Source organism: Mesoplodon bidens (assembly GCF_964165515.1).
Source record: "Mesoplodon bidens genome assembly, chromosome: 2".
Taxonomy (NCBI): Eukaryota; Metazoa; Chordata; class Mammalia; order Artiodactyla; family Ziphiidae; genus Mesoplodon; species Mesoplodon bidens.
The window spans coordinates 34448630-34464136 of NC_138177.1; the positions used below are offsets into that span (position 1 = coordinate 34448630).

General features: G+C 35.7%; 1 protein-coding gene across 1 annotated transcript in view; it reads left to right on the forward strand.

Moving 5' to 3' along the window:
• The window catches only part of PAPPA2 (pappalysin 2), a gene marked incomplete at both ends in the record, with an annotated part of 293108 nt that overhangs the window by 143545 nt on the left and 134056 nt on the right, over positions 1 to 15507 (forward strand). The window contains 2 exons of the mRNA XM_081225317.1: positions 2605 to 2798; positions 4944 to 5090. Coding sequence (XP_081081443.1) covers positions 2605 to 2798; positions 4944 to 5090 — 341 coding nt within the window. The remainder of the gene's footprint in view (positions 1 to 2604; positions 2799 to 4943; positions 5091 to 15507) is intronic.

Below are 15507 nucleotides of genomic sequence, written 5' to 3' on the forward strand. Positions count from 1 at the left end.
ACTGCCAACAAACACATGAAAGAATGCTCAACATCATTAATCATTAGAGAAATGCAAATCAAGACTACAATGAGATATCATCTCACACCAGTCAGAATGGCCATTATCAAAAAATCTAGAAACAATAAATGCTGGAGAGGGTGTGGAGAAAAGGGAACACTCTTGCACTGTTGGTGGGAATGTGAATTGGTACAGCCACTATGGAGAACAGTATGGAGGTTCCTTAAAACACTACAAATAGAACTACCATATGACCCAGCAATCCCACTACTGGGCATATACCCTGAGAAAACCATAATTCAAAAAGAGACATGTACCAAAATGTTCATTGCAGCTCTATTTACAATAGCCCTGAGATGGAAACAACCTAAGTGTCCATCATCAGATGAATGGATAAAGAAGATGTGGCACATATATACAATGGAATATTACTCAGCCATAAAAAGAAACGAAATTGAGCTATTTGTAATGAGGTGGATAGACCTAGAGTCTGTCTTACAGAGTGAAATAAGTCAGAAAGAGAAAGACAAATACCGTATGCTAACACATATATATGGAATTTAAGAAAAAGAATGTCATGAAGAACCTAGGGGTAAGACAGGAATAAAGACACAGACCTACTTGAGCATGGAGTTGAGGATATGGGGAGGGGGAAGGGTAAGCTGTGACAAAGCGAAAGAGCGGCATGGACATATATACACTACCAAACGTAAGGTAGATCGCTAGTAGGAAGCAGCCGCATAGCACAAGGAGATCAGCTCCGTGCTTTGTGACCGCCTGGAGGGGTGGAATAGGGAGGATGGGAGGGAGGGAGACGCAAGAGGGAAGGGATATGGGAACAGATGTATATGTATAACTGATTCACTTTGTTATAAAGCAGAAACTAATAAAAAAATTTTTTTTTCATAGTAAAAAGAGAAGCAGCAAGGAGAAACGGTCACTGGATTATATAGAAAAACAAAACGTGTATACATATGTATGTTATAAAAGTACATGATAAATATATATTATAAAAATAAACATATATTCATATATACATTTATGTGTATATAAAATATGTACATACATATAAACTATATGTACACATATATGTATATGTGTATATATAAACTACACATACATATAAACACATATAAAATATGCATATATATACATATATATATACACACACACGTGTGTGTATATACATATTTAGAATCCTCATGGAGAAGTCATTCCAAATACACATATATTGGTTTTAGGGGAGTGACTTAGAAAGACCATGGCTTTAATGGAATGCAGGAGTTTAAAACCCAAAATAGGCTTAGAACCAAGTCCTAGGAATAGTGGCTTATTCCTGGCAAGTAGAGGTAGATTTACCACAGAAGGGTCTTAGACTTGAAATTATTAAGGATAATAATTAGTAACTACAGATTGATGAGCAGCTGAAAAATTATTGGAACAGTCTTGTGGTATTTCTGTGAAGAATTTAAAATAAAAAGAATGGTATAGTAATAGTTCATTTTAGTGATGATGTTACTGAGTGTGTACCTACGGGTTGATATATTTTAAATCTTGATCTTATTTGCATGTCCTATTATTTTAAGTAGAAATGAGGAATTAGAATTATGTTACTAATATGGGTAGAAAATGCAATAGTACTTAATAAATGGCTTTATAACTGCATCTCAGCTTTTTACATTTGAAGAAAGCTATTTTACATATCTATGGTTAGTACAGACTATTCACTTAGTAGGAGTTATCCTATGAGCAAGTATGGACTTGTCCAGGGGATACAGCTTGCTTTACAAGCCCAATGGTTCTTCTCACATATTCATTACTCACACGTTTGCTCTTGAAGAGAGTCCTTCTGCCTTGGCTTGAGGCAGTGTGGAGTAAGATAGAGCCCCTGAACCTGCCTTGTGTAAGCCTGGCTCAGAGCCTAGCGATATTGCTTCTTCATCAAGGGAACTTTGGCAATCAAACAATCACGGAGACTCAGTTTGTCTATTGATGAAACAAACAAAAAATACATACCTCACATGGTTGTTTTAAGACTAAAAGAAATAATACACGTGTAATCCTTATAAACCTGGAGCCCATTTGTCCATTTCAGAGCAAGTTGCATGGTTAGTTGAAGAAACACAGCAGCAAAAATGTAATTTGAAACAAATCCCTCAAATGTTTTATTTAATATTTCAAAAACTGTGAAGAGGATTCAAGTACATAATACATCCTACCATCTATTTAAATTTCCTTTATTCTTTTACTTACTTCTCTTGTATCCCCAGCTTCCCCTAAGTACCTTGCTCAATGGTTCCTTAAAATTTCTCTATCCAGCCCACAGCTGCTTTTTTTCTCTCTGTTCCTTCTCCCCCAACCCCAACCCCTTTGTATACTTTTTATTATATAAATGGATTTTACCACTCTCCCCATGAAAAAGTGTCCTTCTTTTTAGGGGTGTGTGTGTGTGTGTGCGTGTGTTGTCTATATATTTGGGGTGGGCATTAGACGAGTTGGTAATTACAGTCGTCTCTTTAGCAGGCTGGAGAAAAAAAGGTAATTATTTTTACATGACATGTATAAAAACACTTTTTCAAATGTCATACAAATTTTTCTTGGCAGGGGAGCCAAGCCTGTGCTATATATATGAGGGAGATGGGATATGTGAACCTTTTGAGAAGGAAACCAGCATCACAGACTGTGGCCTCTATACTCCCAAAGGATACCTGGATCAGTGGGCTACCCAAGCTTATTCTTCTCACGAAGATAAGAAGAAGTGTCCTGTTTCCTTGGTAACTGGAGAACCTCCTTCCATGGTAAGTTAAGCCAGAAGAATAGAGTTAAGGCTAAACAAAATTGTGAAGTGATTCCCCCAGACACTTAATGTGAGCTTACATTTTTTTCTCCTCACTTTGACACCAAATTTAGTTCTTAATACACTCAGAATAGAATAATGTTAAATGAAAAGCTTCTAGACTAGCAATTAAATCTCATCCCTCACCCTCACCCCACTTACATTCACTAGTTTTCATCTAGGAACCTTTGACTAAGCAATAGCTGACTTCAAGTTACACAAAAACATCTCAAAATTAGTCTTAGAATACACAAATCAGAAATTACACTTGGGCTTTGTGTTTTGGAAAATTTATTTTAAAAGAAGAAAAAGAAGCAGTAAAGAGTCAGAATACCTGGATAACACTATTAGATCTACCAGTATTATTATGATTATTACTAAGTGAGATTTGACGTGTCACTTAACCTCTCTGGGCCCCAATTTTCTCATATGTAAAATTGGTATAATAATACCTTTTGCATTTAACTCAATGGTTTATTACAAGGATCAAATGAAATTTAAAATATGTATTTAAAGATCAAAGTATAATTTGATTTAAAGAATTCTTATGATTAAAGAAATTTGAGAGTCAGTACTAAAAACAAATCTGTAGGTATACAATTTTCCATGAATATCTACCTAAATAAGTAGAAGATCCTCTGAGGACTCTGAGGACTGACTTCTATGAATCATAATTAAATACAGAAAAGAAGATTAAAGGCTTTAGTTTTTGGATACTATTCTAGGTGTTTCCATTGCCAAATAAACTCTTTCATTCATTATAACAATAAGCAATATAGTCATTTCAACAGAAGTAAGATTTAGCTCTCTAGGTATATTAGGCCAGGATAGAATTACTGGAGTTTAACCTTGAGGAGATACCCCCTGACGATTGAGGAACCAGCCAAGGTTGGTGCTGTGGTTCAAGGAACTCATCAAGGACCCAGGGGTCTTTGAGATTTCATCTCTTTCTATCCTTGGCTTGCAGCTTTCTTCCTCAAGCTCATGAGATGACTGCTGTTCCTCCAGGCATGAAGTCATTATTTCAAGTGGGAAGAAGGGGAAAGGTCAAAGGGAAATATTGATAGGTGCTAGCTGAGTCTCTTTTTATTGGGAAAATGGGAGCTCTTCGGGAACTTCGACACTTTAGGCTTCCACCAACATCTCATTGGTCAGATCCAGGTCACTTCATCATCCTTAGTTGTAAGGGACCCTGAGGAGATGAGCATTTATAACTTTATACATTGTCACCTTGAACAAAATTGGAGTTTGTTAATAAGAAAGAAAGGGGGGGCCTCCCTGGTGGCGCAGTGGTTGAGAGTCCGCCTGCCGATGCAGGGGATACGGGTTCGTGCCCCGGTCTGGGAGGATCCCATATGCCGCGGAGCAGCTGGGCCCGTGAGCCATGGCCGCTGGGCCTGCGCATCCGGAGCCTGTGCTCCGCAACGGGAGAGGCCACAACAGTGAGAGGCCCGCGTACCGCAAAAAGAAAAAAAAAAAAAAAAGAAAGAAAGGGGAATGGATATGGATAGGCAAGTAGCCATGCCTGCCACACTCCTTCAGCTAATTCTGGCATCTTTCTCAAGAGTTCTGGTGCCCAGTGACAGGAAGCCCAGAAAACTGGGAGATTCTGAGTTAGTGACAGCTCTCTAAAGTGGCTTTTAGCCTAGCCTGTCTGTCTTCCCCCAGTGAAGTGGGAGAAATTTCCTGGATTTTCTCTTTCCTGGTTCCTTTTCCCAGCTTAGTGGTTCCCTGACTCAGTAGCCTCACTCCTGGGGCCAGTGGATCCTGCCTGATAAGGATCTAATCATCATCCTGGACAGACTTCCCTAACTAATCCTAGGAGCAGTTGCCTGAAATGTGCCAGGACAATTCGTTGAGCAAGATCCTTGGGTCATCAGCTGCCTGTGAGTTGTCATGTGTATTCTTCTACCCTGGTAAAGTTATATCTTGAGGCTAACAGAGAGCACTGAGACATTCTTCTACATTGAGAAAAGTTTTCTGCCGATAATGTGATCATTAGGCATTCAGAAAGAGAGGAAAACTTTGGTTTCAAACTGGAGAGTTTCATTGTCTTTACTTACCTCTCACCCTCCACATTTAATTGTTGGTTGAAATTGCATTTCAGATTTGCACATCATACCGTCCAGATTTACCAGAGCACCGTCCACTTACTGGCTGGTTTCCCTGTGTCACCAGTGGAAATAGACCTCAGGATGAAGGGAGTAAGCAGCTAAAAGGTAGCCTGGAGAGAGAGGATGAGGTTTGGCTCAAAGTAAGTGGCCCAAATGGATTTTTCTGAAGGCTGTGTATAGATTGTGCATGTGTGTGTGTATAAATGATGCATTGGAATGGCTTGTCAGATTTCCTTTTATCATCTCAAAGTTTTTACATTTTGAATTTATTTTCATCTCTCTTTGAATGTTGGACTTTTCTTTATAAGCAATCATTTTATCAAAGTATAATATACACATAGAAAAGTACAAAAATCGGAAATGCACAGATCAATAAATTTTTACAAAGTAAACATCCTCTCTAACCAGCACACAGATCAAGAAACAGAAAATTAACATCACCCCCCAAAAGGCTCTCTCATTCCCCCTCTCATTTATTATATGACAGAGGTATCTACTATTTTTTACTTCTGCCACCATAGATTAGTTTTGCCTATTTGCATTTTATGTAAAGAACTTTACAGTATGTACTATTTGTGTCTGATTCTTTCTTACTCAGTTTTCTGTTTGTGGGATTCATCGTGCTGCTTTACTTAGCAGAAAAGTTCATTTCCATTACTGTGTAGAATTCCAGTGCATGAATATGTCATACTTTATTTAACCATATTGATGGACATATCGTTTATTTCTAGTTTTTCTGTACTGTGCATTACAAATAGTTCTGCTATAAACACTTCTGTACATTTCTTTTGGTGAATGTATATAAACAATTGGGTATATTTGGAACTGCTAGATCATAGTTAGGCAGATGACCAGCTTTAGTAGATAATCCCGAATGATTTTCCACTTGGTTGTACTAGTTTATACTCCCACCAGAGGCCTATGAGTATTCCAGTTGCTTTACATTTTCACCATTACTTGATATTTAAAATATTTAAAAGTCTTCATTTTGGCCATTCTGTTGGGTATGTAAATGTACCTCCTTAAGGTTTCAATTTGTATTCACATGTTGGCTAATGAGATTAGGAGACTTTTACATGTATATTGGTCATTTGTAGATTCTTCTTTTTTTTTCTTTTTATCTGAAGGGCATATTAAAGTCTTTTGCTCAATTTTCTTTTGGACTGTCTGTCATTTCCTTCTTAATTTATATGATTTCTTTACAATTTTCTGAATGTAAATCCTGTTCCAGTTACATGTTATTTAATATTTTCCAACACTCTGTGGCTTACTTATTTTTACTCTTAATGGTATATTTAGATGAACAGAGTTCTAAATTTTACTAAAATTCAAATTATCTTCCTTTTTGTTTATGGTTAGTGCTTGTCGTGTGCTGTATTTAATAGTCTTTGCCTACCACAAAGATATACTTTCCTATGTTATCTTCTAGAAATGTTATTGTTTTACATTTTATATGTAGGTGTACAATCCATTGGAATTTTTGTGTATTGTGTAAGGTAGGGATCAAGATTTTTTCTCCCTAGACCTAGAACTACCATTACTCAAACTAAAATTTTCTTTTCCCCTCTTTGCTGCACTGTGTCACCTTTGTCACAAATAAACTGGCCATATATATGTGGAGATCTGTTTATTGTGGAGGTTCTCCATCTTGTTCTGTGTATCTGTATACAGACTGATCTGTATATCCTTGCATCAGTGTTATACTCTTAATTACTGTACATCTTTTATGAGTCTTAAAATCAAATAATGTAAGTCCTAAAACTTGTTCCTTTTTTTCCTGATTGTATTGGCTATTCTTGGTCCTCTGAATTTTCATATAAATTTTGGAATCAGCTTCAATTTTCACACCTAGGAAAAAAAAACCTGATGCAATTTTGATTGGGATTTTATTGAATCTCTGAGTCAATTTGGGGAGAGTTTTCTCTTTAAAATACTGTCTTCTAACATTTTCTTTGAGTTACTTAAGTCTTTAATTTCTCTTAATGTTTTATAGTTTTCTGAGAAAAAGGGAGTTGAATTTTATCAAATGCTTTTTCTGCATCCACTGAGATGACCATATTATTTTCCCCTTTGTTCTGTCACTGTCTTGATATACATTGATAAATGTTTAAATGTTAAATCAACATTAGATACCTGGGAAAAAAAATAACTTGGAGGCTATGTATAATCCGTTGCCAATAGTTTTGGATCCTATTTGTGAATATTTTAAGTGTTTTTTTCATTTATATTCATTAGAGGTTGGTTCCTACTTTTTTTTTTTTTTTAATTTTACTATCTTGTCAGGTTTTATGATGAAGGCTAGGTTTGACTCCCAGAGTAAGTTTCCTTTTTTCCCCAGTTTTCTGGAATATTTTGTGAAAGGTTGATGTTAATTTTGGAGGAATTCATCAGTAAAGCTATCTGGGTCTGTGTTTTCTTTAAGGAAAATATTTAAATATGTCTTAAAATTTTAAACCAAATATTGAAAAATTTGGGTTTTTTATTTCTTCTTAGGTCAACTTTGGTAAGTTGAGTTTTCCATCAAGTAATTAGTCCATTTTTTCTAAAATTTTGAATTTATTGGCATTAAGTTTTTCGTAATGTTCTCTTATTTTATTTGTAATATTTCTAAGCTCCCTAGGACTTTTTTTCATTTATGCTATTGTTAATTTTTGGCTTCTCTCTTTTATTTTTTTGCTCAGTCTTGCTCAAGATATATCAGTTTTATTAATCTTTTATTAATGTTTTTATAGAACCAAAGAATATATATGTGTGTATATATGTATTCTTATATATATAAATATACATATATAAACATAAACAGAAGGAAATAATGAAAATAGCATTATTTCCTTCCTTTTATGTTTACATTTAACTTGCTCTACTTTTTCTAGTAACTTGAGATGATGCTTAGATAATTAATTTTTAGCTTCTTTCTTTTTAAAATATGTGCATTAAGGCCACAAGTTTCCTTCTAATTTGACTTTAGCGACATACTACAAGTTTCACATCTTATTTCTGTTATCATCCAGTTCAAACATATTTTCTAATTTTTATTTGATTACTTTTTTGATCCCTGAGTTATTTATAAGTATGCTGATGAACTTCTAAACATTTGTGAATTTTCTGGTTACCTTTTTATTTTTGACTTATAGCTAGAGTCTTCTGTGGTCAAAGATTGTATTTGGTATGGTTTCAAGCCTTTTTAATTTGTTGACCCTTGAATTATGGAATAGCATCTGGTTAATATTGATAAATATTACACGTACTTTGAAAGAAATATGTAATCTGAAATTATTGGATATAGCATTCTATATATTTAACATAGATCAAGTTCATCCATCATGTCATTAAAATTTCCTGTATCATATATATAATATATATACATATTTTCCCTGATATTTTGTATACTGTTTCCATCAGTTACTGAGAGATATGGGTCAGACTTTCTTACCATAGTCTTGAATTTGTCTGTTTCTCTTATTTTTGTCAGTTTTTGATTTATATATTTTGAAACTATATTATTAAATATGCAGGCAGTTCTCACTTTGTAGTGCGGGACCACAAAATGACCATGTATCCTAAAACTATACAAAGCAAACTCAGTAATCGATGGGAAAAATTATAATTGTTACATGACCTTTTTGACACGATATTAAAAACTCTCTTATTTTCAGAAATATATGTGAAAGGAAGTGAAAAAATAGTAAATTTTAGATCATTATAATTTAAAAAAACATTACAAACAAAGAATTAAAGTGTTTCATTTCTTTGTTTAAAAAAAAAGAAAACTACCAAGTGTAGTTTGAACAGTGCTTGCCTTTTTTTTTTTTTTTGCTTCATATGACTTACATTACAAAGTAAGCAGTTTTTCTGTGCCTTTGTGAATTGTCATATTCCTTTCTAAGTTTGAGCAGCTTCCAACATTTTATAGTACTTTGCACTTTCAATGTTATGAAACATCTCTGAGAGTTCTTTTAATGTGAATTTTTTCTTGGCATCATTTCCTCTGGGACATCTTCATCCTTTTTGTCACAACCACTTTTCTCATTTTTGCTGATCATTTCACTTTCACTAAGTTCCTCTGTCTGCAAATCCTGTCTCCCAAATGGCAGCAGCATCAACATTCCCACACTCAGCTCTTTCGTCTATAACTCTATTTACCTTTAATTCAAATTTCACCTCCAGCATTATAATTTTTTGTTTCTTTGCTGCACTTTCACCCTTGCTGGCTGATCCCCTCTTTTGATTATCCATGTTTGTGAAATGTCATGTTTGTGAAATGTCATGTTGGTAAAATGTCACTGGTAGATGAGGCAACACAACTGCACACTTTTCTGCCTCTGTGTGAACTGAATAACAGATACACAGTAAACGATCAATGACAGTTTGAAAGAAGTGATGTAATTGGTCACTGATCATGATTCTCAGTTGTTATTTACATGGTGATTTGTGGATGGAAAGACTGTTAATGGAGTTTGTACTTTCTACAGTTACAGTTATTTTTTGGTAACTGAAATTTGAATCATATCGTTGGGACTCTGGTATTATATAACTAAATGGTGATAACTGATATTTTTGTATATGGAAACTGTGTAAAGTGAAACTAGTGTCAGTAGATAATTTTAGAATTTTTATATCTTCCTGGTGGATTATCTCTTCTAACACTAAGAAATGTCTCTCTTTATCTCTAAGAATATTTTTTAATAGATCTTTATTGGAGTGTAACTGCTTCACAATACTGTTAGTTTCTGTTGCACAACAAAGCGAATCAGCCATATGCATACACATGTCCCCATATCCCCTCCCTCTTGAGCCTCCCTCCCATCCTCCCTCTCCCTCCCCTCTAGGTCATTGCATAGCACCAACCTTATCTCCCTGTGCTATGCTGCTTTTTCCACTAGCTATTTTACATTAGGTAGTGTATATAGGTCGATGCTACTCTAACTTCGCCCCAGCTTCCCCCTGACCCCGTGTCATCAAGTCCATTCTCTATGTCTACATCTTCCTTACTACCCTGCAAATAGCATCAGTACCATTTTTAAAAATTTAGAGTCCATATATATGCGTTAGCATACAGTATTTGTTTTTCTCTTTCTGACTTACTTCACTCTGTATGACAGACTCCAGGTCCATCCACCTCATTACAAATAACTCAATTTCGTTTCTTTTTGTGATGAGAAATATTCCATTGAATATATGTGCCACACCTTCTTTATCCATTCATCTGTTGATGGACATTTAGGTTGGTTCCATGTCCTCCTGGTTATTGTAAATACTGCTGCAATGAACATTGTGGTACATGTCTCTTTTTGAATTATGGTTTTCTCAGGGTATATGCCCAGTAGTGGGATTGCTGGGTCATATGGTAGTTCTATTTTTAGTTTTTTAAGGAACCTCCTTACTGTTTTCCATAGTGGTTGTATCAATTTACATTTCCACCAACACTGCAGGAGGGTTCCCTTTTCACCACACGCTTTCCAGCATTTATTGTTTCTAGATTTTTTGATAATGGCCATTCTGACCGGCCTGTGGTGATACCTCACTATAGTTTTGATTTACATTTCTCTAATAATTAGTGATGTTGAGCAGCTTTTCATGTGCCTCTTGGCCATCTGTATGTCTTCCTTGGTGAGATGTCTATTTAGGTCTTCCAACCATTTTTTAATTGGATTGTTTTTTTGATACTGAGTTCCATGAGCTGTTTGTACATTTTGGAGAGTAATCCTTTGTCTGTTGTTTCATGTGCAAATATTTTCTCCCATTCTGAGCGTTGTCTTTTTGTCTTGTTTATGGTTTCCTTTGCTGTGCAAAAGCTTTTAAGTTTAATTAAGTCCCATTTGTTTATTTTTGTTTTTATTTCCATTTCTCTAGGAGGTGGGTCAAAAAATATCTTGCTGTGGATTATGTCAAAGAGTGTTTTTCCTATGTTTTCCTCTAAGTGTTTATAGTGTCTGGTCTTACATTTAGGTCTTTAATCCATTTGGAGTTTATTTTTGTATATGGTGTTAGGTAGTGTTCTAATTTCATTCTTTTACATGTAGCTGTCCAGTTTTTCCAGCACCACTTATTGAAGAGACTGTCTTTTCTCCATTGTATATTCTTGCCTCCTTTGTCATAAATTAGGTGACCATATGTGTGTGGGTTTACCTCTGAGCATTCTATCCTGTACCATTGATCTATATTTCTGTTTTTGTGCCAGTACCATACTCTCTTGATATACTGTATAGTTTGAAGTCAGGGAGACTGATTCCTCCAACTCTGTTTTTCTTTCTCAAGTTCACTTCGGCTATTTGGGGTCTTTTGTGTTTCTATACAAGTTGTAAAATTTTTTGTTCTAATTCTGTGAAGAATGCCAGTTGGTAGTTTGATAGAGATTGCATTGAATCTGTAGATTGCTTTGGGTAGTATAGTCATTTTCACAATATTGATTCTTCCAATCCAAGAACATGTTATATTTCTCCATCGGTTTATGTCATCTTCGATTTCTTTCATCTGTGTTTTATAGTTTTCTGAGCAAGTCTTTCACCTCCTTAGGCAGGTTTATTACTAGGTATTTTATTCATTTTGTTGTGATGGTAAATGGGATTGTTTCCTAAATTTCTCTTTCTAATTTTTCGTTGTTGGTGTATAGGAATGCCAGAGATTTCTGCACATTAATTTTGTATCCTGTAACCTTACCAAATTCATTGATTAGTTCTAGTAGTTTTCTGGTGGCATATTTAGGATTTTCTATGTATAGTATCATGCCATCTGCAAACAGTGACAGTTTTACTTCTTCTTTTCCAATTTGTATTCCTTTTATTTCTTTTTCTTCTCTGATTGTCATGGCTAGGACTTCCAAAACTATGTTGAATAAGAGTGACAAGAGCGGATATCCTTATCCTGTTCCTGATCTTAGTGGAAACGCTTTCAGTTTTTCACCATTGCATATGATGCTTGCTGTGGGTTTGTCATATATGGCCTTTATTATGTTGAGGTAGATTCACTCTATGCCCATTTTCTTGAGAGTTTTTTTATCATAAATCGGTGTTGAATTTTGTCAAAAGCTTTTTCTGCATCTCTTGAGATGATTGTATGGTTTTTATTCCTTAATTTGTTAATGTGGTGTATCACACTGATTGATTTGTGTATATTGAAGAATCATTGCATCACTGGGATAAATCTCACTTGATCATGGTGTATGATCCTTTTAATGTGTTGTTGGATTCTGTTTGCTTGTATTTTGTTTAGGATTTTTGCATCTATGTTCATCATTGTTATTGGTCTATAATTTTCTTTTTTTGTGATATCTTTTTCTGCTTTTGGTATCAGGGTGATGGTGGCCTTGTAGAATGAATTTAGGAGTGTTTCTCCCTCTGCAGTTTTTTGGAAGAGTTTGAGAATGATGGGTGTTAACTCTTCTCTTAATGTTTGATAGAATTTACCTGTGGAGCCCTCTGGTCCTGGACTTTGGTTTGTTGGAAGATTTTAAATTACGGTTTTAATTTCATTACTTGTGATAGGTCTGTTTATATTTTCTAATTCTTCCTAGTTCAGTCTTGGAAAATTGTACCTTTCCAAGAATTGGTCTGTTTCTTCATGGTTGTCCATTTTATTGGCATATAGTTGTTTGTAGTAGTCTCTTAAAATCCTCTGTATTTCTGTGGTGTCAGTTGTGATTTCTCCTTTTTCATTTCTAATTTTATTGATATGCATCCTCTTCCTTTTTTTCTTGATGAATCTGGCTAAGAGTTTATCAATTTTATCTTCTCCAGAATCAGCTGTTAGTTTTATTGATCTTTGCTATTGTTTTCTTCATTTCTATTTCATTTATTTCTGCTCTGATCTTTATGAGTTCTTTCCTTCTGCTTGACTTTGGGTTTTCTTTGTTCTTCTTTTTCTAGTTGTTTTAAGTGTAGGGTGAGATTGTTTATTTGAGATTTTTCTTGTTTCTTGAGGTGAGATTGAATTGCTATAAACTTCCCTCTTAGAACTGCTTTTGCTGCATCCCATAGCTTTTGGGTCATCGTGTTTTTGTTGTCATTTGTTTCTATCTATTTTTTAAATTTCTTCTTTGATTTCTTCAGTGATCTCTTGGTTATTTAGTAGCACACTGTTTAGCCTCCATATATTTGTGGGGGGGGGTTCCTTTTTTTTTTCCATGTAATTGATTTCTAATCTTATAGCATCTGGTTGGAAAAGATGCTTGATATGATTTCAGTTTTCTTAAATTTTCCAGGGCTTGATTTGTGACCCAAGATGTGATCTATTCTGGAGAATGTTCCGTGTGCATTTGAGAAGAAAGTGTATTCTGCCACTTTCAGGTGGAATGTCCTATAAATATCAATTAAGTCTATCTGGTTTATTGTGTCATTTAAAGCTTGTGTCTCCTTATTTATTTTCTGTCTGGATCATCTGTCCATTGGTGTAAGTGGGGTGTTAAACTCCCCCACTATTATTATGTTACTGTCGATTTCCCCTTTTATGGCTGTTAGCATTTGCCTTATGTATTGAGGTACTCCTATGTTGGGTGCATAAACATTTATAGTTGTTATATCTTCTTCTTGATTGATCTTTGATCATTATGTATTGTCCCTCCTTATCTCTTGTAACAGTCTTTATTTTAAAGTCTATTTTGTTTGATACGAGAACTGCTACTCCAGCTTTCTTTTGATTTCCATTTGCATGGTATATCTTTTCCATCCCTTCACTTTCAATCTGTATGTGTCTGTAGGTCTGAAGTGGGTCTCTTGTAGACAACATATATATGGGTCTTGTTTTTGTATCCATTCGGCCAGTCTGTGTCTTTTGGTTGGGACATTTAATCTGTTTACATTCAAGGTTATTATTGATATGTATGTTCCTATTACCATTTTCTTAATTGTTTTGGGTTTCTTTTTGTGGGTCTTTTTCTTCTCATGTGTTTCCCGCCTAGAGAATTTTCTTTAGCATTTGTTATAGAGCTGATTTGGTGGTGCTGAATTCTCTTAGCTTTTGCTTGTTTGTAAAGCTTTGGATTTCTCTGTCAAACCTAAATGAGATCCTTGCTGGGTAGAGTAATCTTAGTTGTAATTTTTTCTCTTTCACTATTTTAAGTATTTCCTGCCACTCCCTTCTGGCCTGCAGTTTCCACTGAAAAATCAGCTGATTACCTTATGGGGATTCCTTTGTATGTTATTTTTTGTTTTTCCCTCGCTGCTTTTAATTTTTTTTCTTTGACTTTAATTTTTTTTTTTTTTTTTTGCGGTACACGGGCCTCTCACTGTTGTGGCCTCTCCCCTTGCGGAGCACAGGCTCCGGACACGCAGGCTCAATGGTCATGGCTCACAGGCCCAGCCACTCCACAGCATGTGGGATCTTCCCACACCGGGGCGCAAACCTGCGTCCCCTGCACCGGCAGGCGGACTCTCAACCACTGCGCCACCAGGGAAGCCCTGACTTTAATTTTTGTTAGTTTGATTAATAAGGGTCTTGGTGTGTTTTTCCTAGGGTTTATCCTATTTGGCACTCTCTGTGCTTCCTGCACTTGGGTGACTATTTCCTTTCCCATGTTAGGGAAGTTTTTGACTATAATCTCTTGAAATGTTTTCTCAGACCCTTTCTTTTTCTCTTCTTCTTCTGGAACCCCTATAATTTGAATGTTGGTGCATTTAGTGTTGTCCCAGAGGTCTCTGAGATTGTCGTCAGTTCTTTTCATTCTTTTTTCTTTATTCTACTCCTCGGCAGTTATTTCCACCATTTTGTCTTCCAGCTCACTTATTCGTTCTTCTGCCTCAGTTATTCTGTTACTGATTCCTTCTAGTGTATTTTTTCATTTCATTTATTGTGTTGTTCATCTCTGTTTGTTTGTTCTTTAGTTCTTCTAGATCTTTGTTAAACATTTCTTGTATTTTCTCAGTTCATGCCTCCATTCTGTTTCCGAGATTCTGGATCATCTTTACTATCATTACTCTGAATTCTTTTTCAGTTAGATTGCCTATTTCCTCTTTGTTTATTTGGTTTTGTAGGCTTTTACCCTGCTCCTTTAGCTGTGACATATATTTTGCCATCTCTCTCTTTTTTTTTTAATGGGTGGGATTTTGTTCCTGTTTTACTGGTTGTTTGGCCTGAGGTTTCCAACACTGGAGTTTGTAGGCTGTTGGGTAGAGCTGGGTCCAGGTGCTGAGATGAGGACCTCTATGAGACCTCACTCTGATGAATATTCCCTGGGGTCTGAGGTTCTCTGTCAGTGCAGTGGTTCAGACTCAGAGATCCCACCACAGAGCTTCGGCCTGACACCCGGCTCGTGAACCAAGATCCCACAAGCCACATGGGGTGGCAGAAAAAAAAAAGAGAGAGAACAATAACAAAGTAAAAAATAAAATTAGACTAGGAAACTAACTGATATGTTGGAAAGAATATAAAAATAAAAATATAAATGAATCAACAACTGGAAGGTACAACTGTACCATGATAGTAGAAAAGAGAAGGAGGGGAAAAAAAAAGCAAAAGCAAAAGGGGGAAAGGCCTTTGCTGTGGGTGGTGGGACTTAAGCAAGGGCGAGGTTTGGGCAGTGGGAAAGGCCTATGCTTAGGACCCACAGGCCTGGAAAAGGCC